Genomic DNA, 23,980 nt, shown 5'->3' on the forward strand with positions numbered 1-23,980 from the left:
AGAAGCAGGATTTTCCCATGCATGCGCTCACCCTCTTAAAATTTGGTATACATGGGCGCACGGCCAGGCTGTTTTATAACATTGGCACATATGTGCATCTATGTTATAAAATGGCCATGTACATGGGTGCAGGCCGATGTACGTGCACCGATTTGAAAGTTACCGCCCAAGTTGGTAAACTTTCTCGTGTATGTCCTGTATACACATAGATTTAGGAAATCACAACATAGAATCTTCACCTCAAACGCCAAACCTATTGCTTCTTTTGTACATCTGCTGCTTATATTTTTATAATTTCATAATCAAATAATTTATATTTTTTGTTTTGTATATTTTTAAAATTATAAATTAATACCGCATCAGCAAACCTGTTGGCATGTCTCAGTGAATACTTAAAGACCGCCTGGACTAATCAATCATTTGCGGTATTGTTTGGTGTAAGAGTACCTCCCTAGTAGAGCATATTTATTTATTTATTTAAAGGTTTTTGTATGCCGATTGCCATTTGCACATCGTATCGGTTTACAGAGAAAACTGTGCAATTAGAGGGTTTACAAAGAAATAATGCAACTAGAATGTAGCATTACAGATATAAGCATCATATCAGTTAACAAATAAAATAGACTCCCTCCCACCCTACCCCTCTACCCACCCACCCCTGGGGCTTGTTCCTAATAAAGACTGCCTAGATTACCATTGGCAGCAAGATAAATTAGTACATTGGTTACAGTCAAGGAAATAAAGCCACAAATTACCAAGATGAGGACTATCCAATGTAACTGCTGTGGAGCCTTTATTTTGAGGGAAAGCATCTGGAAACTTAGAGCTTGCCCAATTTGTGCACAACTCTCATCCTTGAAAATGGAGCTGACTGTGATTAAAGATCAATTAGCTTCAATTAAAAGAATTACACCCACATTGCATTACTCAGAAAATAATTCCCCAATACCACAAACAAACCAGGAGTCAAGAAAAGGAGATCCATTAGGCTCAGGTAGGACCCACAGTCACCCATTCTTGACAGAAGAGCAGCCAACAGGTATACCGCCCCACTCAAACAGGTCATCAGGAAATTCTTTAAAAACCAGGAATACAGTTGGCTCTGGTAGAATTAGACCTGTGATGAGGAGACACACAATGTACCAAATGCAAAAAGAACAACAAGCCTTCTCTAAAATAAAAACTGAAGAAGTTCTTGAGAAAAGCATTGCAGTATTACCAGAAAAGAGAGAGAAAACACAATGCATGCAGTATTAAAAGATCCATAAGCAAAAAAAAAATCTAATTGAGATGGAAAACTCTGTCAACAGTGGCACTACCGCAAAAAGAAATAGTGAAGTGAATAACAAATCTCAACAATTATCTCACAAGGAGTCCAGGAAATGCAATAACCGTAAAGAGAGTACCTGGAAGGCTATGACCACAAATGCTCATAGTTTGGGAAATAAAATCCCAGATCTGCAGGCCCTAATGGCTGAGGCAGAATTGGACATTGTTGCTATCACAGAAACATGGTTCACAGAATCTCATGAATGGGATACAACAATACCAGGCTACAACTTGTTAAGGAAGGACAGAGAGGATAGAAAAGGGGGAGGTGTGGCTCTTTATGTCAGAAACAACATCCAAGCAACTGAGCTACAAGGAAGTTGGGGTATTGAAGAAGCTCTATGGGTCGACCTAAAAAACGATGACGGAGCATCCATTTATATTGGAGTGGTTTACAGGCCTCCAAACCAAAAGGAAGAGCTGGACAGAGATCTGGTTAAAGACATCCATAAGATAGGTAAGAAGGGAGAAGTGGTGATCGTGGGTGACTTTAATATGCCAGATGTAGACTGGAAAATCCCATCTGCAGAAACTAAAAATAGTAGAGCGATAGTGGATGCCATGCAAGTATCTTTGTTCAAACAAATGGTGTTGGAACCCACGAGAGAAGGAGCTATACTCGACTTAGTGCTCACTAATGCAGATAATGTCTCAGATGTCCAGGTGGGCGCCCACCTCAGCAGCAGTGATCATCAAACGGTATGGTTTAATATCACTAAAATAATAGGGAAAAGAACCACAAAGACCCGAGTTTTACAGTTCAAAAACACAGACTTTGAGGAAATGGGGAACTACCTGGAGGAAGAACTTAAAGGATGGGAGAACGAGAGAGATGTGGATCAGCAGTGGACCAATCTAAAAGGAGCAATCACCAAGGCAACTGCTCTATATGTTAGAAATGTAAAGAAAAGCAAAAGAAAACTGAAACCTATCTGGTTCTCAATGGAGGTGGCTGACAAAATTAAAGCTAAAAGAACAGCATTCAAGAAATATAAAGGATCCCAAAGGGAGGAGCACAAAGAAGAATATTTGTATCAACTGAGGGAGACAAAGAAATTAATCAAGTTGGCAAAGAGTCAAGCGGAAGAGAGGATTGCCAAGGAGATAAAAAATGGTGACAAAACATTTTTCAGATACATCAGCGAAAAGAGAAAGGTCCAAAGTGGTATAGTGAAATTGAAAGGTGGTAATGATCAATGTGTAGAGAGAGACGAAGAAATGGCAGAAATATTAAACGAATACTTCAGCTCTGTGTTCACTAAAGAAGACCCTGGAGAAGGACCATCTCTAAACAACAAGAAACTGGAGGGAAGGGGAATAGATGAAAATCCTTTTACAGTAGAAAATGTGTGGGAAGAACTAAAGAACCTGAAAGTGGACAAAGCCATGGGGCCTGATGGGATTCATCCAAGGATATTGAGGGAGCTCAGAGATGTTCTGGCGGGTCCGCTGTGTGGCCTGTTCAATAGATCCCTAGAAACGGGAGTGGTGCCGAGTGATTGGAGAAGAGCGGTGGTGGTCCCGCTTCACAAGAGTGGGAACAGGGAAGAGGCAGGCAACTACAGACCGGTTAGCCTCACTTCGGTGGTGGGAAAAGTAATGGAGTCACTGCTGAAAGAGAGAATAGTCAACTATCTACAGTCTGGAGAATTGATGGACCAGAGGCAGCATGGATTCACCAGGGGAAGATCCTGTCAGACAAATTTGATTGACTTTTTTGACTGGGTAACCAAGGAATTGGATCAAGGAAGAGCACTAGATGTCATCTACTTGGATTTCAGCAAAGCTTTTGATACGGTTCCGCACAGGAGACTGGTGAATAAAACGAGAAGCTTGGGAGTGAGTGCCGATGTGGTGACCTGGATTGCAAATTGGTTGACGGACAGAAAACAATGTGTGATGGTAAATGGAGCCTTCTCTGAAGAGAGAGCGGTTTTAAGTGGTGTGCCGCAAGGATCGGTGTTGGGACCTGTCCTGTTCAATATCTTTGTGAGCGACATTGCAGACGGGATAGAAGGTAAGGTTTGTCTTTTTGCGGATGACACTAAGATCTGCAACAGAGTGGACACGCCGGAAGGAGTGGAGAGAATGAGACAGGATCTAAGGAAACTGGAAGAGTGGTCGAAGATATGGCAGCTGAGATTCAATGCCAAGAAGTGCAAAGTCATGCATATGGGGAGTGGAAATCCGAATGAACTGTACTCGATGGGGGGGGGAAAGGCTGATGAGCACGGAGCAGGAGAGGGACCTTGGGGTGATAGTGTCTAATGATGTGAAGACAGCGAAACAATGCGACAAGGCGATAGCAAAAGCCAGAAGAATGCTGGGCTGCATAGAGAGAGGAATATCAAGTAAGAAAAGGGAAGTGATTATTCCCTTGTACAGGTCCTTGGTGAGGCCTCACCTGGAGTACTGTGTTCAGTTCTGGAGACCGTATCTACAAAAAGACAAAGACAAGATGGAAGCGGTACAGAGAAGGGCGACCAGGAAGGTGGAGGATCTTCATAGGATGACGTACGAGGAGAGATTGAAGAATCTAAATATGTACACCCTGGAGGAGAGGAGGAGCAGAAGTGATATGATACAGACTTTCAGATACTTGAAAGGTTTTAATGATCCAAAAACAACGACAAACCTCTTCCGTAGGAAAATAATCAGCAGAACCAGGGGTCACGATTTGAGGCTCCAGGGAGGAAGATTCAGAACCAATGTCAGGAAGTATTTCTTCACGGAGAGGGTGGTGGATGCCTGGAATGCCCTTCCGGAGGAAGTGGTGAAGACCAGAACTGTGAAAGACTTCAAAGGGGCGTGGGATAAACACTGCGGATCCATAAAGTCAAGAGGCCACCAATGAAGAGTGGGTGACTCGCCAGAATGATGGCTATTGACACAATACCCTTACTAAATAAACATACACATGCTTACTGTGACTCCTACATCGCTCTAAGCTTCAACAGCAAGAGGTAATGGAAAAAAGGATTTGCACTCATAAAGAGGGGAGTAGCTGGCTTGTTACGGCGGTTACTACCCCAAACCAAATATGCCTGATACTTCACTTTCAATGCATATACAGCATAGCTCTCTGCTTCAATGACAGGGGAGAAGAATAACTGATACTTCACACATCCAGCAGAGCTCTCTGCTACAACGGCAAAGGAGAAGAAAAAGGGTTCGCACTCAAAACGCGGGGAGTAGCTGGCTTGTTACGGCGGTTACTACCCCAAACCAAATGTGCCTGATACTTCACTTTCCATGCATATCCAGCATGGTTCTCTCCTGCATCGGCATGGGAGAAAGACTGATACATCACGCATTTCCAGCATAGCTCTCTGCTTCAAGGGCAGGGGGGAAAAAAAAAAACAAAAAACCTGATGCTTCACGCATATCCTGCATAGCTTCAACGACAGGGGTGAAGAAAAAAAAGGATTCGCAATCACAAAGCGAGGAGTAGCTGGCTTGTTACGGCGGTTACTACCCCAACCAAATGTGCCTGATACTTCACTTTCAATGCATATCCAGCATGGCTCTCTGCTTCTACAGCAGGGGAGAAGAAAAAAAAAAAAAAAAAAAAAAAAAAAAAAAACCAACAAGAGCTGTACAACATAGTCTAGGTAAAACAAATAAGCATGGGTGTAGCTTGCTTATCGCGGCGGTTACTGCCCCTACTACCCCTAACTAATCAAGCTAGATATTTCACTTGCATGCAGCTCCATCACTGCTCTCTACATTAATGGTGGGGGTGGAAGGGGAATAGAACAAGGAGCTAAGAGTAACAGATAAGAATGAGAGAAAAAATGTGTGAGGCTTGCTGGGCAGACTGGATGGGCCATTCGGTCTTCTTCTGCCGTCATTTCTATGTTTCTATGTTTCTATGTTTCTATAATATAAGGCGCACATTGGTATCATATAAGTATCGTATAAGTAGAAAGTATTGAAGTCAAACAACTTAACAACTATGTACAACTCAAAGATTTACCAGGATTATATTGAGCTTATTATAATGAGGTATAAACGTTCAAAGGAGCTGTTGGCAGGGGAATAAATAAGAGAGTTAAAATAAAGGGGAGAGGAGATTAGGTTCAGAAGTATATAATAGGGCGTGATAGGGGGGGCGGGAGAAAATAGCTAGTTAAATTAAATACTTGACAGTCAAAGATCTCATTTGCTCATTATCTCAAAAGATCCGAAAAAGGCCAATACATTTCAAGCTGGCTCAATATCCCGACAGTTCATTTCACAGAAACTGGCTCATGTCTCGACAGTTCGTTTTTCAAAAAGATAGCTCGACAACGGCCGGAGTTTCACGTATTCACGCTTCTTCAGGAGCCACTAATATCTTCTTTCAACAATCATGTAGTCGGCTATTTGTACCCTTTGTAAACTTTTCATGTTCCATTCTTTCAAAAAGCAACAACAATGTGTAAAAACCTTGACAATCAGTACTTATCTTTACTGTTGGCTTCAAATATTGAATCCTTACATGGGACAGGACGTTTCCTGCTTCTTTCAACTCAGGAACAGAGACCATCTTACCGGCATATCTCTGTTTAAATAATTCAACATGACCAATGGAGCTTCACCACATCGGCCATGACATCATCACAGCGCTCACCTATCTTTTCAATGAAGTCATTATAAAATATTGTTAAAGAAACAATTTTTAAAGAAAAACATTTAATTCCAAGCTGATATTAAGCCCAATTGGGCGTACGGTCTGTAGCCGATGTATCCATTTCTGTTCGGACCGCAGTAATTTCATATTCAAATTCCCACCATGCTAGGGTGTGCATATTGGAAAACCAATATGCATACCTGTAAGTCATCAAAGCTATGGGACATCTCTTGACATTGGGAGACTAAAGGAGCATTCACCAAATTATGGGCCAAGCATGAACAGTGTTCAAGCAGTCTCGGTTTCAACAACCGCTTTGTTTTCCCCATGTAAAATTTATCGCAGGGACATTTAATGGTGTAAATCACTCTAACTGTCTTACAAGTGGTGTGGGATTTTAACCACACTGTCTCATGAATCGATGGAAAATACACCGAAGAAAATTTCATCATAACATGACATACTGAACACTCTCCACATGGTGTGTGAGAACCTCCACTCTCATATGATGGTTTCAGTGTGGAATCTGTGTGTACCAGTTGATCCTTCAAGTTGGACCCTCGTGTGTAAGTGCAACGAGGTCTACTCTGGAACTCGTCATATACTTGCAAAATGTGCCAATTTTGAAATACCAAACTTTTCATTGTTTGAGCCATAGGTGTAAACGGAATGATACATGTTAGAACCTCCTCTTCCTCCCTTCTCTGGGGAAGAAATACCAGTCACAGTTAGTGTGTTTGGCTCATAGAAAAGCTCTTTTAATACAGTGAGTTGGATACCCCCGAGCAAGAAACCTTTCTGTTAACTCCTTAGATTGGTGTTATTATTCTTTTTTTTTTGTGGTATATAATGTACAGACTCATTGACTCATTGGAAGATTTTCTTTTAAGTGTCATGGATGGGCAGTTGTGAAATGTAGCAGAGTATTGCTACAAACAGCCTTTCTGTATAGAGTAGTAATGAAACCTTTATCTTCTTTAGTGATTAGTTTATCTAAAAAATAAGTAATCTGATGAGTATGAAAATTCGAAGTAAACCGTAAATGCTTATTGCGTGAATTTAACCACAGCACAAAAGAGTCAAATTCTTCTTTCATCCCCTGCCAGATGATGAATATATCATCGGTATAACGTTTCCACGTTATAATCTGCTGAGAAAAAGAATGATCACAATAAATCCATGTTTTCTCAAAATGGCCATGTATAGATTGCTAAATCAGGGGCCATTGTGGCCCCCATCGCTATGCCGCAAATCTGCTGAAACAATTGACTTTCAAAAGCAAAAGAGTTCATTGTTAATGCAATTGTTAACAGTGAGCGTAAAAAATCTGAAGGAATCTGTTGAGGACGAGGCCGTAGTTCAAAATATTCCATAGCTATGTTAATAGCTTCATCTTGGGGAATGCAGGTATATAGGGACCCTACGTCCAAAGTAGCCAAACAGAACTGCTGTGTGTTGCACTGTATATTCTCTAGAAAAATAATCATCTGTTGTGAGACCTTGACATAAGATGGTAACTCGTATACAAATGGAGCCAGGAAATGATCTACAAACTTTGACAGTGGCTCTAATAGAGACCCTCTATTCAACACTATCGGTCTACCCGGGGGGTTTTCAGTATCTTTGTGTATTTTGGGAAGTATATAGAACAATGGGACCAAAGTGTGCCTCCGTATTAAAAAAAGTGACTTCTATGGTGGTAAGAAAACCTCTCTGTCCCCCTTCCATAATAAGATGTTCAATTTCTTGTAATAACCTTTCCGATGGATCATGCTGCAGGGGAAGATAGAATCGTGGGTTTTATAATTGTCTTTCGACTTCTTGAGTGTACTGTAGCCGATCCAAAATCACAACTTTACCCCCTTTATCAGCCGGTTTGATAATTATGTCCCGATTCTCCTGCAACTCCTTAATAGCTGTTAATTCTTCCTTTGTCAGATTTGAAAAATCACGTTTCACTGTAAAACCCATATGTAATTGTCATAGGACCACCTGATGAAAAATATTAATAACTGGATCGGGAATTCCCGGTGGGCTCCAAGTGGATGTGTTTTTAAACAGTGAAATATCTACAGTGTCAGGTTAGTCTTTAAAAAAAAATGCTTAAGGTATAATTTACGGACAAATTTATACAAAGCTACTTCCAGTTCAAATAAATCAGCTTTTGGAGTAGGTATAAACGTAAGCCCCTTATTCAATACCTGAATTTGAGTGTGACTCAACTCCTGATGTTGATAAATTTAATACTAGAGGTCCTGATTGGTTTGTGATCTTGTTTGCCAGATGTTGCTGGGGTAGGTTTCTTCCAACCACGGTTTGAACCCCGATCTTGTCCTGAAAGGCCGTCGACCCCCTTGTAGATCATTTCCTGGCTCCGTTTGTATACGAGTTACCATCTTATGTCAAGGACTCACAACAGATGATTATTTTTCTAGAGACTATACAGTGCAACACACAGCAGTTCTGTTTGGCTACTTTGGACGTAGAGTCCCTATATACCTGCATTCCCCAAGATGAAGCTATTAACATAGCTATGGAATATTTTGAACTTCGTCCTCATCGGATTCCTTCAGATTTTTTACGCTCACTGTTAACAATTGCATTAACAATGAACTCTTTTGATTTTGAAAGTCAATTTTTTCAGCAGATTTGTGGCACAGCGATGGGGGCCACAGTGGCCCCTGATTTAGTAAATCTGTACATGGGCCATTTTGAGAAAACATGGATTTATTGTGATCATTCTTTTTCTCAGCAGATTATAACGTGGAAACGTTATATTGATGATATATTCATCATTTGGCAGGGGACAAAAGGAGAATTTGACTCTTTCGTGCTGTGGTTAAATTCACGCAATAAGCATTTACGGTTTACTTCAAATTTTCATACTCATCAGATTACTTTTTTAGATATACTAATCACTAAAGAAGATAAAGATTTCCATCGATTCGTGAAACATTGTGGTTAAAATCCCACACCACTTGTAAGACATGTGGAGTGATTTACAACATCAAATGTCCCTGCGATAAATTTTACATGGGGAAAACAAAGTGGTCGTTGAAACCGAGACTGCTTGAACACCGTTCATGCTTGGCACATAATCGAGTGAATGACCCTTTAGTCTCCCACTGTCAAGAGATGTCCCATAGCTTTGATGACTTACAGGTATGCATATTGGAACACCTGACAGAGCACTGGAATGGTGGGGACTTGAATATGAAATTATTGCGGTCCGAACAGAAATGGATACTTCCAATTGGGCTTAATATCAGCTTGGAATTAAATGTTTTTTAAAAATTGTTTCTTTAACAATTTTTTGTAATGGTTTCGTTGAAAAGATAGGTGAGCGCCTTGATGATGTCATGGCCGATGTGGTGAAGCTCCATTGGTCACGTTGAATTATTTAAACCGAGATATGCCGGTAAGATGGTCTGTTCCTGAGTTGAAAGAAGCGGGAGACGTCCTGTCCCATGTAAGGATTCAACATTTGAAGCCAACAGTAAAGATAAGTACTGATTGTCAAGGTTTTTACACATTGTTGTTGCTTTTTGAAGGAATGGAACATGAAATGTTTATGAAGGGTACAAATAGCCGACTACATGATTGTTGAAAGAAGATATTAGTGGCTCCTGAAGAAGCGTGAATACGTGAAACTCCGGCCGTTGTCGAGCCATCTTTTTGAAAAACGAAGTCAGGACATGACCCAGTTTCTGTGAAATGAACTGTCGGGATATTGAGCCAGCTTGAAATGTATTGGCCTTTTTCGGATCTTTTGAGATAATGAACAAATGAGATCTTTGAGAAATATCCTTTTCTGGGGAGGTACTCCTACACCAAATAATACCGCAAATGATTGATTAGTCCGGGCGGTCTTTAAGTATTCACTGAGACACGCCAACAGGCTTGCTGATGCGGTATTAATTTATAATTTTAAATTTTAAAAATATACAAAACAAAAACAAGAAATATAAATTATTTGATTATGAAATTATAAAAATATAAGTAGCGGAAGTACAAAAGAATCAATAGGTTTGGCGTTTGAGGTGAAGATTCTATGTTGTGATTTGTTTTTTTTGACATTGATTGTATACGACGTGGAAATCAATTTCTGCTCTTTTTGTTTTGTTGTACACATACATTTACCCAGACTGAGTGACACATTCCTGGGGGCAGGGATAGCTTTGCACTACATGCATACTTATGTATTTTCAAAAGACTACACACAAATTTTACTAAAAAATGTCTGCATAAAAATAAGCAGATGTAATTGTGTGTGAGTAGTTTTGGTGGAATATGTGCATAAGTTCGCTTAGAAAATTGGTGTAAACTATGTGCATGTTTGCCATCTATTTTATGTGAGCTGTTATAGAATTACCCCCATAGTTCCCCATAGTTCCTAAGAGCCTAAAGTGTGGTGGGCAATTTTCACTAAACATAGCAGCAATGAGGTCGATATTCAGTGGGCTGTTGAGCAGAGAGTTACCCTTGTAAGTTCATCCAGATAATCATTGGCACCTGTCCAGGTAAGTCTACCACTGAACATATCCAGCTAAAGTTACCTGGCTAACTTTAGGACAACGATTATTCTGACCAGACATACCAGGGTAAGTTTATCTGGCTAGCATTGAATATTGGTGCTAGCTGGATGAGATTTAGCCACGCCCCCTACTCTACCCCCTTTTTACCCAGCTAAATTTTAGCTGAGTAATGATTTACCCGGGTAAACATTTGCCAGTTTGAGGGGGTGAGAATTTCACATCTCCTGGATTTGTCCAGCTTACTTAAAAGTTATCTGGAGAAACTATTTTGTATATCGCCCTCAAAGTAGGCTGATACTTTCGACCCACCTACCTTTACTTAGCTTTCAAAAAGAAACTCAGTAGTTTCTCTGAAAATTGGATAAAGGTGTGGGGAGACAAAGTACCCATGTACTTTGTGTGGATGGGGTTTGAGGGGGAAAAAACTACCTGCATATGATTTTAAAATTAAATTATACTTGTGTATAGGCGCTATACAGCGCCTATACAGTATCCTGGGTGCGCTGGAACCTGTCATTTCAAATGTCATTTCAAATGACGTTTGAAATGGCAGGTACCAGGAAGTGGATGGCTCTCCTACAGACCCCGCTGCCTTGAGCGCCCGGCACCAGCAAGACCCAGCAGCCAGCGATCGGAGGCAGGGAGCGCAACAAAGCACCCTCCTTCGGACGGGCAAGAGAGACGAAATTTCACAGTCCCAAACCAAATCAACCCAATCGTCAGGCAAGCCCCAGCAGAGAGAGACGAAATTTCACAGTCCCAAACCAAACCAACCCAATCCAAGCCGCAGCAGAGAGAGACGAAATTTCACAGTCCCGGGCAAACTTTCCCCAGTCCCCTCTCACCTGCCCTGGCCGCGGCCACGCAAGCCCCCAGCAGCAGCAGTAGAAGGGCGTCGAGAGAGAGCGGCTTCAGCAGCCCGGGGCGGATCAGGCGCTCCCCATGTGAGGCGGCTTCCAGCAGCCCCGCTGGCGAAGGTGAATACGTGCACGCCTGTACGTCCAATATGGGCGCTCAAGGCAGCTTAGGTGCATGCGCACACGCCGTGACCTGAGCACCCGGCTGGACGTCGGAGGTAACGGCATGCGTGTATTCACTTTCGCCGGTGGGGCTGCTGGAATCCGCCTCGCATGGGGAGCGCCCGATCCGCTGAAGCCGCTCTCTCTCGCCGCCCTTCTACTGCTGCTGCTGGGGGCTTGCGTGGCCGCGGCCAGGGGAGGTGAGCGGAGGCTGGGGGAAAGTTTGCCCGGGACTGTGAAATTTCGTCTCTCTCTGCTGGGGCTTGGAATGGGTTGGTTTGGGACTGTGAAATTTCGTCTCTCTCTGCTGGGGCTTGCCTGACGCTTGGATTGGGTTGGTTTGGTTTGGGACTGTGAAATTTCGTCTCTCTCTGCTGGGGCTTGCCTGACGCTTGGATTGGGTTGGTTTGGTTTGGGACTGGGCGGCTAAGTTCACCACACTAACGCCAGGGTCAGGGTAGGCGGTAAATTAGCAGGTAAAAGACGCGGCAAGATAGCAGGTTAAAAAGGAGATAGTCGGGGCGCACGTTACTGTATGGGAGGGAATAGCTAATCGGATCGTTTACATACATATACATGCCGCGGGCGGAAAGGGATACGCGTCGAGTAAAAGAAGCGGTAAGGATCGGTAAAAACAGATAGTGAATCGCGGGTTAGACTTACGCGGCCAAATTGTGAGTACACAGCAGGTTAGAAACGGGGTAACTGCAGCCGCGCTTTACTGTATCGGCCTGTTGGTTAGGTACCTATATCCATTTTGAAAATTCTTCTCATTGAGGGCAGTTTTCAAATAGCCCTTGTAGTTGTAAAGTATGTGGACCCTTTTACTGCACATTCTTTGCCTCTAAAATTTCAACGAGAAACTAACCAAACTCACTTTTTGAAAATTAGCTAGCATAAAGTATGCCTGTGAAAAGTGCCTCTGGATTTTGCATTCTCTTTGTGTTAGCAATGTGAAGGTGTGTAATATAACATACTAACTTTTTAAAAATGGCAGATATGTACAGAATATTCCTCTCAGACCTAACTGCTTCTTCCTCCTGCATCTTGGGAACACCTCTTTATGACCCAGCTAGAATTGTGTGTGCTATGGAAACTCACATGTACTTTAAGCCAGGCAGAGAAGAGCAATTTTCAAACAGGCCAGTTGATCCAGATAAATGGCACTGAAAATTAGAATAGAACTGCCCTCTATATGTCTGCAACCATAACATCTTATACTCTTATGTTGTACAGTCTCAGAAGTTAAGAAGGATTAAGCCTGGCTAAAGCTTCTGTTTGCTCCTGTGGACATCCTGTGGTACTTTCTCTAAGCATAGGGAATCCCAATGAATTTCAGCAAAGATTTCACAGCCTAATTAGAATCAGAGAAATCTATGCTTCTTTATCTGTCATATATATTTCGTACTATAGACTGTACAGTGCTTTGGATAAAATCACTAGGCAAATGTGTAACTATTTTGGATTTCATGATTTAATAGAAGACCTCTTTTTTTTTCCCAGTTCTAGTGTTTTTGAATGATCTGTTTTAATCATCAGGTATCGATGGCCCAGCTGCATTCCTGAGCCCAGACGTGCAGGACATGGGAACAAAAATCCAAATCCTGTCAGTAGGGCAGTCCACAACAGAAGATGACGAGGAAGTAGACAACGATGTGGAGAGTCTTTTAGACACTGCTTCTAAGCCAGACCTTCAAGAGATTCTGGAAAAACGAGGTGAGAAATAGCAAAGTCCAGGATAAATTTTAGCAGTCCAAAAATTTAGCTGTGAGTGGAATTACTTGTTCCTTGCACATGTTTTTGTGTTTTGTGATTGTAGGTACTTTATGGGGGGGGAGGGGGGGTTTGAGCAAGAGAGGGAGGCTGATTGTGTGCATAGTGAGAGAGAATGTGCTCTTGATTTCCTCTGCAAGCACACTCCAGTGCTGGTCCTTCATGATCCTTGTTTATAACTGCCTTCACATGTGCATTTAATGCCATGCTAGTGTCCTTCATCATGTTTGTTACCTCCAGACTCCTCACCACTACTGCTCACCAGACCCTGATATGAGCATGTCTCCCATCTGGCCAAACTTGAGATGAAAGCTGCCAGAACTTAATCTTGCCATGGCCCACTCTTCTCCATCCTCCACTGTCCCCAGTGGTACCTAATTCCTGCAGCTCTTGCCCTGTGCTGCTGCTACTGGACCCCTGCATGTGTGAAATGAAACAGCAACCTTTTTTTTCTGTGTTCTCTCTGATACAGCTCATCCTTGAAGCCTACCCAGTTCTGCTTCTGTTTCTGGAGCCTTGTGAGCCCGCCTTACATATGTATTTTGTTGCTTTTTCAATGAGTTAGTTCTTGGCAGGGGGCCGATCTATTCACTTGTGCTAGTGCAAGCCAGGCAGGTGAAGGAATCTCAGCGAAGTCACTTGAGTATGGGTTCACAGAGTCAGTGTTTCAATTAAAACACTCAAGGGAAAATGCAAAGACAATCTGTCAACAACTATTTCATGTCAAGCCACTACCGCCTCATATAATAATCTGTTATGCCTCCCTTTCCATGTGATGGTGTCAAAGATATCCACTGAGAAAGCAACAGCAGCTTGTTAGATGACTTTAGGTTTTGAGAATATTCTGATTGCTTTTGTACATTCATTGCAGTATTTTAATTAAATGCTTACACTCTTCCCACTTCCTTAGTGTAGGCAATTCATGATGGTCAGAATTCTATCACACTAATTTTCCTAAAGGAAGTTTGCTCTGAAAGGAAGTTATATCTTCTGTGCATTGCTCAGACTTAGAAATATACAGTGGCTTGCAAAAATATTCGACCCCCTAAAAAGTCAGCAGATTTGTGTGTTCTCCCAGGACAAGCAGATGTGTGACATCATCAGATGGAGCCCTGTCACAGAATACTTTTGTCAAAGTTTCTAGAACTTTGACTGGCACATTGACTGGCACATTGAGCATGCTCAGCATGCCACCAACCCTGTGGCCACATGGGGGTCCCACTTCAGTGTTCTTTTTTTCCGCAGAGCTGTTGCCTCGCAGTTTGTGGAGCTCTGTGAGAACGTTTTTCCTCACAATTTCCTCATGGAGCAATTCGAAGTTTTTCTTCAGGTTTTTCCCGCTCCGGAGTCCCCCATTCTTAACCGATTCCTCTGGTGCTCGGTAGGTCTGTTTTCAAGGTTTTTTTTCTGGTCGGTTCCCAAGCGTCTACCTTCTGGTGGCCGACAGCCACCGACCTCACGCCTCCCTTTTTGCAATGGCAACCAGTTTTCGGAAGTGCCCTGAGTGTCCGCGACTATGTCCATCATGGACCCACACAATGTTTATGTCCTGTGTCTCGGGCCTTCCCACGATGTCCGTCAGTGTCCCAGCTGTGCTCAATTGACCCCCAAAGGCCGACGCGCCCTCCTGGACAAGATGGAGCACTTGTTTGGTTCCAAGCAATCTGCTCCATCAACTCCTGTGGTAGGTACGTCGAGTCGCAGGGATCGATCTAATTCGGGACCTTTGCCCTCGAAGCCCCGCCGCAATGATCATGGGGCAGGAGATTGCCCCTCACTGGCATCGGAGCATTCAAAAGCTTTGGGGTCATCATCCTCGGAGCCGGAGAAGGACCGGGGCGAGCACCGAGGGAAGCACCGATATCAGCACCAACGTTCTTCCCCGTCAGGTGCTGGCACCAACACTGGAGCAGCATCGGATTCGGCTGAACCCCCTCCAAAGAGACCCTGAGGAGAGGAGGCCCGCCCTCCTCCAAGCCCGGGAGTCCAGGGCGTTCCCCACCGATATCGGTGCCGGGTACCGAGCCTCCACGGACCCCCGTGGAGGTTCCAGTGACGCTCAGCCTGCCTCCTCCTCCTGGGTTGGTACTTTCCGCACCCGCATTTAGAGAGGAGTTGGACCATGTGGTCCAACAGGCAGTGCTAAATGCCCTTCAGGGCCTCCAGCTGCGACCAAAGCTGGCCCCCATACCGGCAGTGGAACTGGCGCCCTCAATGCTAGCGCCCCTGCTGGAAAGGTTGGACGTGCTGCTCGGTGCCTTACCAATGCAGCCAATGCTGGGGGGTTCCCCGGTGCCTTGTCCGCCACCGGTGCCTCTCCCTGTCTCGATCCCAATTACGGGAGGAGGAAGAGGTGGCGCCAAGACCTTCTCCACGGGCAGCGCCACCGATGCAGCATCCTGTTCCTGGGCCCTTGTGCCTCCAGGTACCCCGGCATCCGCCGCGGGTTCCCATACCTTCGATGCCAGCGCAGCTGCTATCTGTTCCACTTCACCGACAATCAGTACCTGCACCCCACACTTTGGTTCCATGGTTCAGTGGTGAGGAGGAAGCCCCCTACGATCCGTGGAGAGATGCATCTTCTGACTACTCCTCAGAGGCCTCTGAGGACATTCTGTTGGAACCTTGTCCCCCAGACGAGAGAAGGCGTTCGCCTCCCGAAGACTTATCCTTCGCGAGTTTTGTGCGAGTAATGGCAGAAACCATTCCCTTTTAGCTTTTGACTGAAGAGGACGCCTGCCACAATTTGTGGATGTCCCTAAGGTGGTGATGGCTGTCCCTACATGAGGTCCTCTTAGACCTCCTCTACCGGCTCTGGGAACACCCGGGTTCTGTGACTCCAGTCAACAGAAAGACTGACACCACTTATCTAGTACAACAGGCCTTAGGCTTCCAAAAGAGCCAGTTGCCACATCAATCAGTGGTAGTAGAATCAGCCCAGAATAAAGCCAAGAGGTCCCAGCCACACTCCTCTGCACTTCCTGGAAAGGACCACAGAGCCTTAGACGCTCTAGGTCGAAAGGTTTTCCAGGGATCATGCTTATTGCTCGCATAGCAGCATACCAGTTGTACATGAACCAGTACAACTGGAACCTCTGGAAACAGGTCCAAGAGTTTACTGAGACCCTACCACAACAATTTCAGAAGGGTTTGCAATCCATCCTCCAAAAAGGATTGCAGGCTGGGAAACACGAGGTGAGAGCGGCCTATGATGTTTTTGAGACAGCGTCAAGGGTCTCAGCAGCAGGTATTAGTGCCAGATGCTGGGCCTGGCTAAAAGCCTCCGACCTTCACCCAGTGGTTCAAGACAAACTGGCCGACCTCCCTTTACAGGAGAAAACCTGTTTGGGGACAAAATCCGGGACGAAGTGGCCCACCTCAGGGACCATCATTAGACCCCGCGTCAGTTATCTACTATCACCTCTGACCCCTCTTTGGCGACCCGTAGAGGGCCACATAGGGATTCCAGAAAGCAGTTTTACAGGCAATGGAGGTACTATCCTCCGGTCTCCCATGCTCGTCCAGCTCAGTCCACCCAAAGAGGCCACCCTCACCAAAAAAGAGCAGCTAGGGCTCAGCCAGCCTCCCAGCCAAGCTCTGCAGCTGGCTTTTGACTGACAAAACAGCAAGGAAGGCTGCTTAACAAAGCCGTGAGAGCAGAAATACAAAATAAGCAGCCAAATGTCCAATCTGGATTACTTTATTGTGTAGAGACAAAAATGTGCAAATGAGCCCGACTCTGGCTGAGTTTCGCCCTCCTTCAATAGGGCTGCATCAGGGGATCAATCAATTCTATGTCTTCAATATGAACAATACCAAATGTTGCGCTACAAGTCCTGATCTATACACCATCGATTTTGTCTCTCTTGAATCCAAATGGAAAACACTGTGCAGTGTTCATATTGTGTATCGTTCATATTGAAGACATAGAATTGATTGATCCCCTGATGCAGCCCTATTGAAGGAGGGTGAAACTTGGCCAGAGTCGGGCTCATTTGCACATTTTTGTCTCTACACAATAAAGTAATCCAGATTGGACATTTGGCTGCTTATTTTGTATTTCTGCTCTCTTGCTGGCTTTTGACTGGCACACAGAGATCAGGAATCTATCCCCTTCACTCACACTATCCGACCCGCCCATGGGGGGTCGTCTGTGCCTATTTATGAACCACTGGTCCCCAATTACCACCGACCGATGGGTATTGTCCATCATAGAATGAGATTACCGCCTGAATCTTCTCAGTGTTCCTCCAGACTCCCCACCCTCTCCGGCATGGAGCATTGTAGAATATGCACCAACCCTCATGATAGAACGTCTGGCCCTGCTACGGTGCAGAACCGTGGAAGCAGTTCCCCTGGCTCAGCAGGGCCAGGGGTTCTTCTGCTGGTATTTTCTCATTCCAAAGAAAACAGGCGGCCTCCGTCTCATCCTCGACCTCTGGGCCTTAAACAGGTTTCTCCACAGAGAGCAGTTCAAAATGGTATCCCTGGGTACCTTACTCCCACTTCTACATCAAGGGGAATGGCTCTTCTCTCTGGATCTACAAGATGCCTATGCACACATTGCCATTTTCTCACCTCATCGCAAATATCTGTGATTCATGGTAGGCCACCAGAACTTCCAGTACAGGGTTCTTCCCTTCAGACTGGCCTCCGCACCCTGGGTCTTCACAAAGTGCCTGGCAGTGGTGGAAGCACATTTGCGCTGGAAATGGGTGCATGTGTTCCCATATCTGGACGATTGGCTCATCAAGAATTCTTCGAGAGAAGGAGCCCTTCAGTCCATGAGCATGATGTTGGACTCCTCCAATCGCTGGGGTTCCTAGTAAATACCCGAAATTCCAGCTGACTCCGTCCCAGCAACTCAGCTTCATCAGGGCGAATCTGGACACCACAGTAGCCAAAGTGTTCCTTCCCAGCGAACGCATAGCCACCCTGGGGGGGTTGACCAGGTCCATCTGTCGCCAGCAGACTGCCTCAGCCCGCCTGCTCCTGAAGTTGGTGGGTCACATGGCATCATCGGTGCAGGTCACCCCAATGGCCCGCCTGGCCATGAGGGTCACACAATGGACCCTACGGTCCCAGTGGCACCAAGCCTCTCAAGAACTTTCCATACTCGTCCGGACAACCAAACCACTCCAGCTCTCCCTTGCCTGGTGGGCACAGGAATCCAACCTCAGCAAGGGACTTTCTTTTCAGCCCCCTGCTGCTCAGGTAATCCTGACCACAGATGCCTCCAACCTAGGCTGGGGGGGGGCTCATGTCAATGGCCTCATCACGCAAGGCGTGTGGTCGAAGCCCGAGGCGAGATGCCTGATAAACTTCCTGGAACTCCGAGTAATGCGGTATGCATTCCAGGACTGCCTGTCCAACAGGGTCGTCTTGATCCAGACGGATAAACAAGTGGCCATGTGGTACATGAACAAACAGCGGGGCACAGGCTCTTATCTCCTCTGCCAAGAGGCGGCGCAGATTTGGGCCTGGGCCCTGTCACATTCCATGCTCCTGTGGGCCATCTACCTGGCAGGCACCAAGAATGTGGTGACAGACCGCCTCAGTCGGACATTCCACCCCCATGAGTGGTCCCTCAACCCCTCAGTGGCAGACAGGATCTTCTGCCAGTGGGGTCAACCGGACGTGGATCTCTTTGCATCCACGCAGAATCACAAGGTGGACTGCTTCTGTTCCCTGCACAAGGAAGGACAAAGACCAGCTATGCATGCCTTCACCCACTCCTGGACTGCGGGTTTCCTGTATGCATACCCTCCAATTCTGCAAATAGGCAAGACTCTCGTGAAGCTACAACAGGACCGAGGCTTCATGATCCTCATAGCCCTAAACTGGCCATGTCAGGTCTGGTTTCCCATACTCCGCAACCTGTCGGTCCAGGAGCCCATTCGCCTGGGCACCTTGCCCGACCTCATCATGCAGGATCAGGGCAGGCTATGCCACACGAACCTCCAGTCAAGGGCTCTCACAACCTGGATGTTGAAAGGCTAGTACTGCAGTCCATGTTGTGTGCCGCGGACAACCGTGGTCGCGCCCCCTACCTGACCGCGACGGCGACCCGCCGCGGCAGCATCAGGGGAGACGTCTGCAGTCCGGTGCCCGTTGTTCCCGTGTGCCGGTGCGGGCCTCCGGGTCGGGAGCCATCCCTGCTCCTCCCTCGCGGAACCAGGCAGCTCTCCTCTGCGGCCCAAGATCCAAGATGGCCGCCACCATCTTAGGTGCGAGGCCGCGCCTCTTTCCAAGATTTAAAGGGACCTCACCCCTTTAATTGACCACAGCTGATCCCTATGAGCCAGAGCAGAGGAAGTATAAAAAGAGACTTCCTCTGCTCATTCTTTGACTTGCCAACGTCCTTCGTCGTTCAAGTCTGCTTGCTTTGGTGAGTCTTGTGCTTCGGATCCTTGCTTCCTGGTTCCTGTCTCGTCTCATTGATTCCTTGGTTCCTGACTCCAGATTGGAAAGCTGTGATTCCTGGTTGTGACTTTGGACTGGCAAGCAGGATTCCTGGTGTGTGACTTCGGACTGGCAAGCGGCGATCCCTTGGTGTGTAACCTCAGACTGGTAAGCGACCCTCTGGCACTTGACCTTGGACTTCTTCTGGACCACCGTCTCCAAGGGCCCACCTATGTCCCAGCGGCCTGGGTCCCTAAGGACTTCTCCCGGGGGACCGCAGGCTTCCAGGGGTGAAGCTCCAGTTAGCCCTTGCACCGTCTTCTCTTTTCCTTGACCTCTCAAAGGTCCACCTAAGTCCCAGCAGCTCGGGTCCCTACGGGCTCCTCCCGGGGGGACCGCGGGCTTCCAGTGGCGAAGACCCAGTTGGTTTCTCCGACGTCTCGACTCTTCACCTCCACCACAGTTGCCTCCATCTCCAGTGCTGAGGGTCAGCCGGTCACATCTTCTGTCTCGCCTCGCCACCCGACGGGAGACCCTAAGGATCCACCTCCTAAGGTATTCCATCCTCCCGTTGGCCCAAGGGTTCACAAGCCTGAGCATAACAGTCCCTTCACCTTTCGGACAATGTCTCGCAAGTCCTCGTAGCTTTGTGTAAGCCTTATTTATTTTATTTATTTATTTAAGTGTTTATATACCGCTTTTACAAATATGATTTAATCAAAACAGTTTACAATATAAAACGTACAAAATAAAAACCATAAGTAATCTAAATAAAAAACAATCTTAATCATAAAAACTAAACAGAAAAAAAAACAAAAGTTACAAAAGTAGAATAAAACTAAAATTTAAATCAAGTGCCTGAGAAAACTGCAAAGCAATAAATTAAAAGGTAGGCGGTGGGGGGAGGGGGTTAGGAGGTGGAAGTGACGAGGGACCAAAGGGAAAATGTAGGGTGGAATATCTGGATTATGTGTGATCTGTTACAGGGATATTGAAAGCAAGTTGAAATAAATGAGTTTTTAAGGATTTCTTAAATTGTTGTGTATTGGATATATGACGAAGTGAATCCGGTAGGGAGTTCCAAATTGTAGGCCCTGCTACGGAAAAAGCTCTCTTACGTGTGATATCTAGTCTTGCTAGACAAACTGAGGGAATATCTAAAAGATTTTTTGATAAGGACCTTAAATGACATGTAGGTTTGTAGATACGTAAAGTGGAGCACAACCAGGAAGAAGAAGGATTATTTATTAAGAAATGGATCATGGTCAAAATTCTAAATTTTATTGGGAGCCAGTGAAAAGAATAAAGAATTGGAGTTATATGACTTCCGGAAGAGGTACCTGAAAGTATACGTGCAGCAGAATTTTGAACCAATTGTAAAGGGTGAATAGTAGAATCCGGCAGACCCAAATAAAGAGCATTACAATAGTCAAGACCCAAGCGATTGAAGAACAGTTCGAAAATCTTGGTGAAATAGAAGAGGCCAAAGACGTTTTAACAGATGTGGTTTATAAAAAGATTTCTTTATGGCAGCGGAAATATGTTGTGACATTGACAGATCGGAATTTAGCAGTATTCCCAGATTGTGTGCATGATTTGCACTAGGGATAGATAATCTGTTAAAAGAAAGGTGGGAGGGAGGACTGATAGTAGAACTGGAAATTGATGTTAGATAAACTAATTCAGTTTTAGAAGGATTTAATTTTAAGCAGTTATGTGATAACCAGGAGTTGATAGTGTTCAAGTATAAGGTTACCATAGAAAGGGTAGAAGACCAAGAAATGTTAAATGGAACCAGAAACTGTATATCGGCATAAATTTTGAATTGAATATTTAAGGCAGAAAGAATATGACAGAGAGGGAGCAAATAGATATTGAAGAGAATAGGCGATAAGGAAGAACCTTGTGGGACACCCGATGAAATCATGTATTGTTCTGATGAATTGTTACCAATGTTTATTTGTTGTGTACAGCCTGAGAGAAAGGATGATTAGAACGTTGTTAGAGCGCAGCCTTCCCTTCCAGCCTGTGCCACCCCAAGTGACCCTCACCTCTGATGCTTCTCCTCAGGGGTGGGGAGAACGGTCTACACACTCAAGGCCTTTGGACCGCTGCGGAAGCACTTTGCCAGATAAACTTTCTAGAGCTTCAGGCAATACAGTATGCCTTGTGGGCATTCCGGGATCAGCTGTCGTCCAAAGCAGTTCTGATCCGGACAGACAACCAGGTTGCGATGTGGTACATCAACAAGCAGGGGGGGGGGCATGGGCTCATTCCTCCTCTGCCAAGAGGCAGTACAGGTTTGGATCTGGGGCCCTCTCCTAAGGGATGTATCCAAGGGCAAGCTATCTATCAGGTCACCTCATTGTGCTCGTGGACCATCTCAGCCGGTCCTTCCATCCGCACAAATGATCCCTCAAGCCCGACAGTAGCGGCCAGCCTCTTCCACCGCTGGGGTACGCCGGATGTGGACCTGTTTGCATCCCCTCTCAACCACAAGGTGAGCAGATTCTGCTCCCTGTTACCAGGGAATGGCCATCTGGCCTGCAATGCCTTCTCCCTTCACTGGGGACAGGGCCTTCTCTATGCATACCCGCCTCTCCTGCTCTTCTTGAAGGCGTTGTTGAAGCTTCAGGAGGACGGGGGGACCATGATTCTTGTGGCTCCCTCCTGGCCTCGGCAGGTTTGGTTCCCGCTCCTCCAGGACCTGTCGGAGCGTGCGCTCATCCTGTTGGGCACGACGCCCAATCTCATATCGCAGAATCAGGGCACTCTGCGCCACCCGAACCTCCGGGCGCTAGCCCTTATGGCTTGGATGTTGAGTCCATGATCCTCCAGCCATTAAAGCTCTCGAACTGTGTCTCCCGAGTCCTGATCGAATCCCAGAAACCTTTGACTAGGAAGTCCTATACCTCAAAGTGGAAACGCTTTTCCATCTGGTGCAGAGGGCATGGGTTGGACCCCTTCTTATGCCCTCTCCCCCAGCTGCTGCACTTCCTGTGGTACCTGTCTGAGTTTGGACCCCTGACCAGTTCCATCAGAGTACACCTCAGCGCTGTCAGCTCGTACCACCGAGGTGTCGCTGGTACGCCTATTTCGGTCCAGCCCCTAGTTGACCATTTCATGCGAGGTCTCCTCCAACTGAAGCCCCCTCTTCGGCCTCCAGCAGCTCAATATGATCTTGGTGAGACTGATGCAGCCTCCCTTTGAGCTTCTATAGTCCTGTGATCTGAAGTTCCTCACCTTGAAAGTCATATTTCTGGTGGCGATCACTTCTGCTTGCAGGGTCAGTGATCTTCAGGCCCTGGTTACGTGCGCACCATACACAAAGTTCTTCCACGAACGTATGGTCCTGCGTACGCATCCTAAATTCTTGCCCAAGGTGGTGACTGATTTCCACATCAATCAGTCAATCATTCTACCCACCTTCTTTACGAGGCCACATTCCCACCCAGGAGAACATGCTCTCCATACCCTGGGCTATAAATAGGTGCTAGCCTTTTACCTAAACCACACAGCGAGCTACAGACAGTCCACCCAGCTGTTCGTGTCATTTGACCCCAACCAGCTGGGTACAGCAGTGGGTAAGCAAACCCTATCGAATTGACTGGCAGATTGCATTGCCTTCTTCTACGCGTAGGCAGGCCTCCAGCTGGCCACAGAGTGAAGGCTCACTCTGTGCGGGCCAAGGCAGTGTTGGTAGCCCATATGTGTATGATCCCTGTTTTTGAAATTTGCCGGGCTGCAACCTGGAGTTGCCTCCACATGTTTGCAGCTCACTACTGCCTTGACAGGGATAGCCGTCTGGACAGTGCCTTTGGTCAGTCCATCGTGCGCAGCCTGTTCCAGATTTGAATCCAACTCTCTTCACTCATGCTTCTTGTGGGACAAGACCACCCCCTGTTTTTCCCATAGCGCCGCAGTTCTGTTGTGCCAGTTGGCACCTTGTTCAGCCGCTGTTCGTCTCTCTGGTTGAAAGGGGCAGTCTGGAGCTCTGTACTCACCCACATATGAGGACTACCATTCTGCTTGTCATAGGAGAAAGCGCAGTTGCTTACCTGTTACAGATGTTCTCCTAGGACAGCAGGATGTTAGTCCTCAGGAATCCTGCCCGCCTCTCCACAATGTTGGGTTCACCTTCGGTTGTTATTTTATTTTTTCACTTGTTTCGTTTGCTATGTTACGAGACTGAAGGGGGACCTTGAGTGAACGAGCGGTTAGTAGCAGGCTGGGCATGCTCAGTGTGCTGGCCAAAGTTTCTAGAAACTTTGACAAAAGTTTTCCATGCTGGGCTCTATCGGATGATGTCA

At 45.9% G+C, this 23,980-nt stretch overlaps 1 protein-coding gene across 2 annotated transcripts in view; it reads left to right on the forward strand.

The window, feature by feature from the left end:
* TULP3 (TUB like protein 3) overlaps positions 1 to 23,980 on the forward strand; it is a 186,380-nt gene that overhangs the window by 65,069 nt on the left and 97,331 nt on the right. For both annotated transcript variants that reach the window (XM_029599970.1, XM_029599971.1), the window contains exon 4: positions 13,035 to 13,211. In XM_029599970.1, coding sequence (XP_029455830.1) covers positions 13,035 to 13,211 — 177 coding nt within the window. The remainder of the gene's footprint in view (positions 1 to 13,034; positions 13,212 to 23,980) is intronic.

The sequence above is a fragment of the Rhinatrema bivittatum genome, chromosome 4, assembly GCF_901001135.1.
Source record: "Rhinatrema bivittatum chromosome 4, aRhiBiv1.1, whole genome shotgun sequence".
NCBI lineage: Eukaryota > Metazoa > Chordata > Amphibia > Gymnophiona > Rhinatrematidae > Rhinatrema > Rhinatrema bivittatum.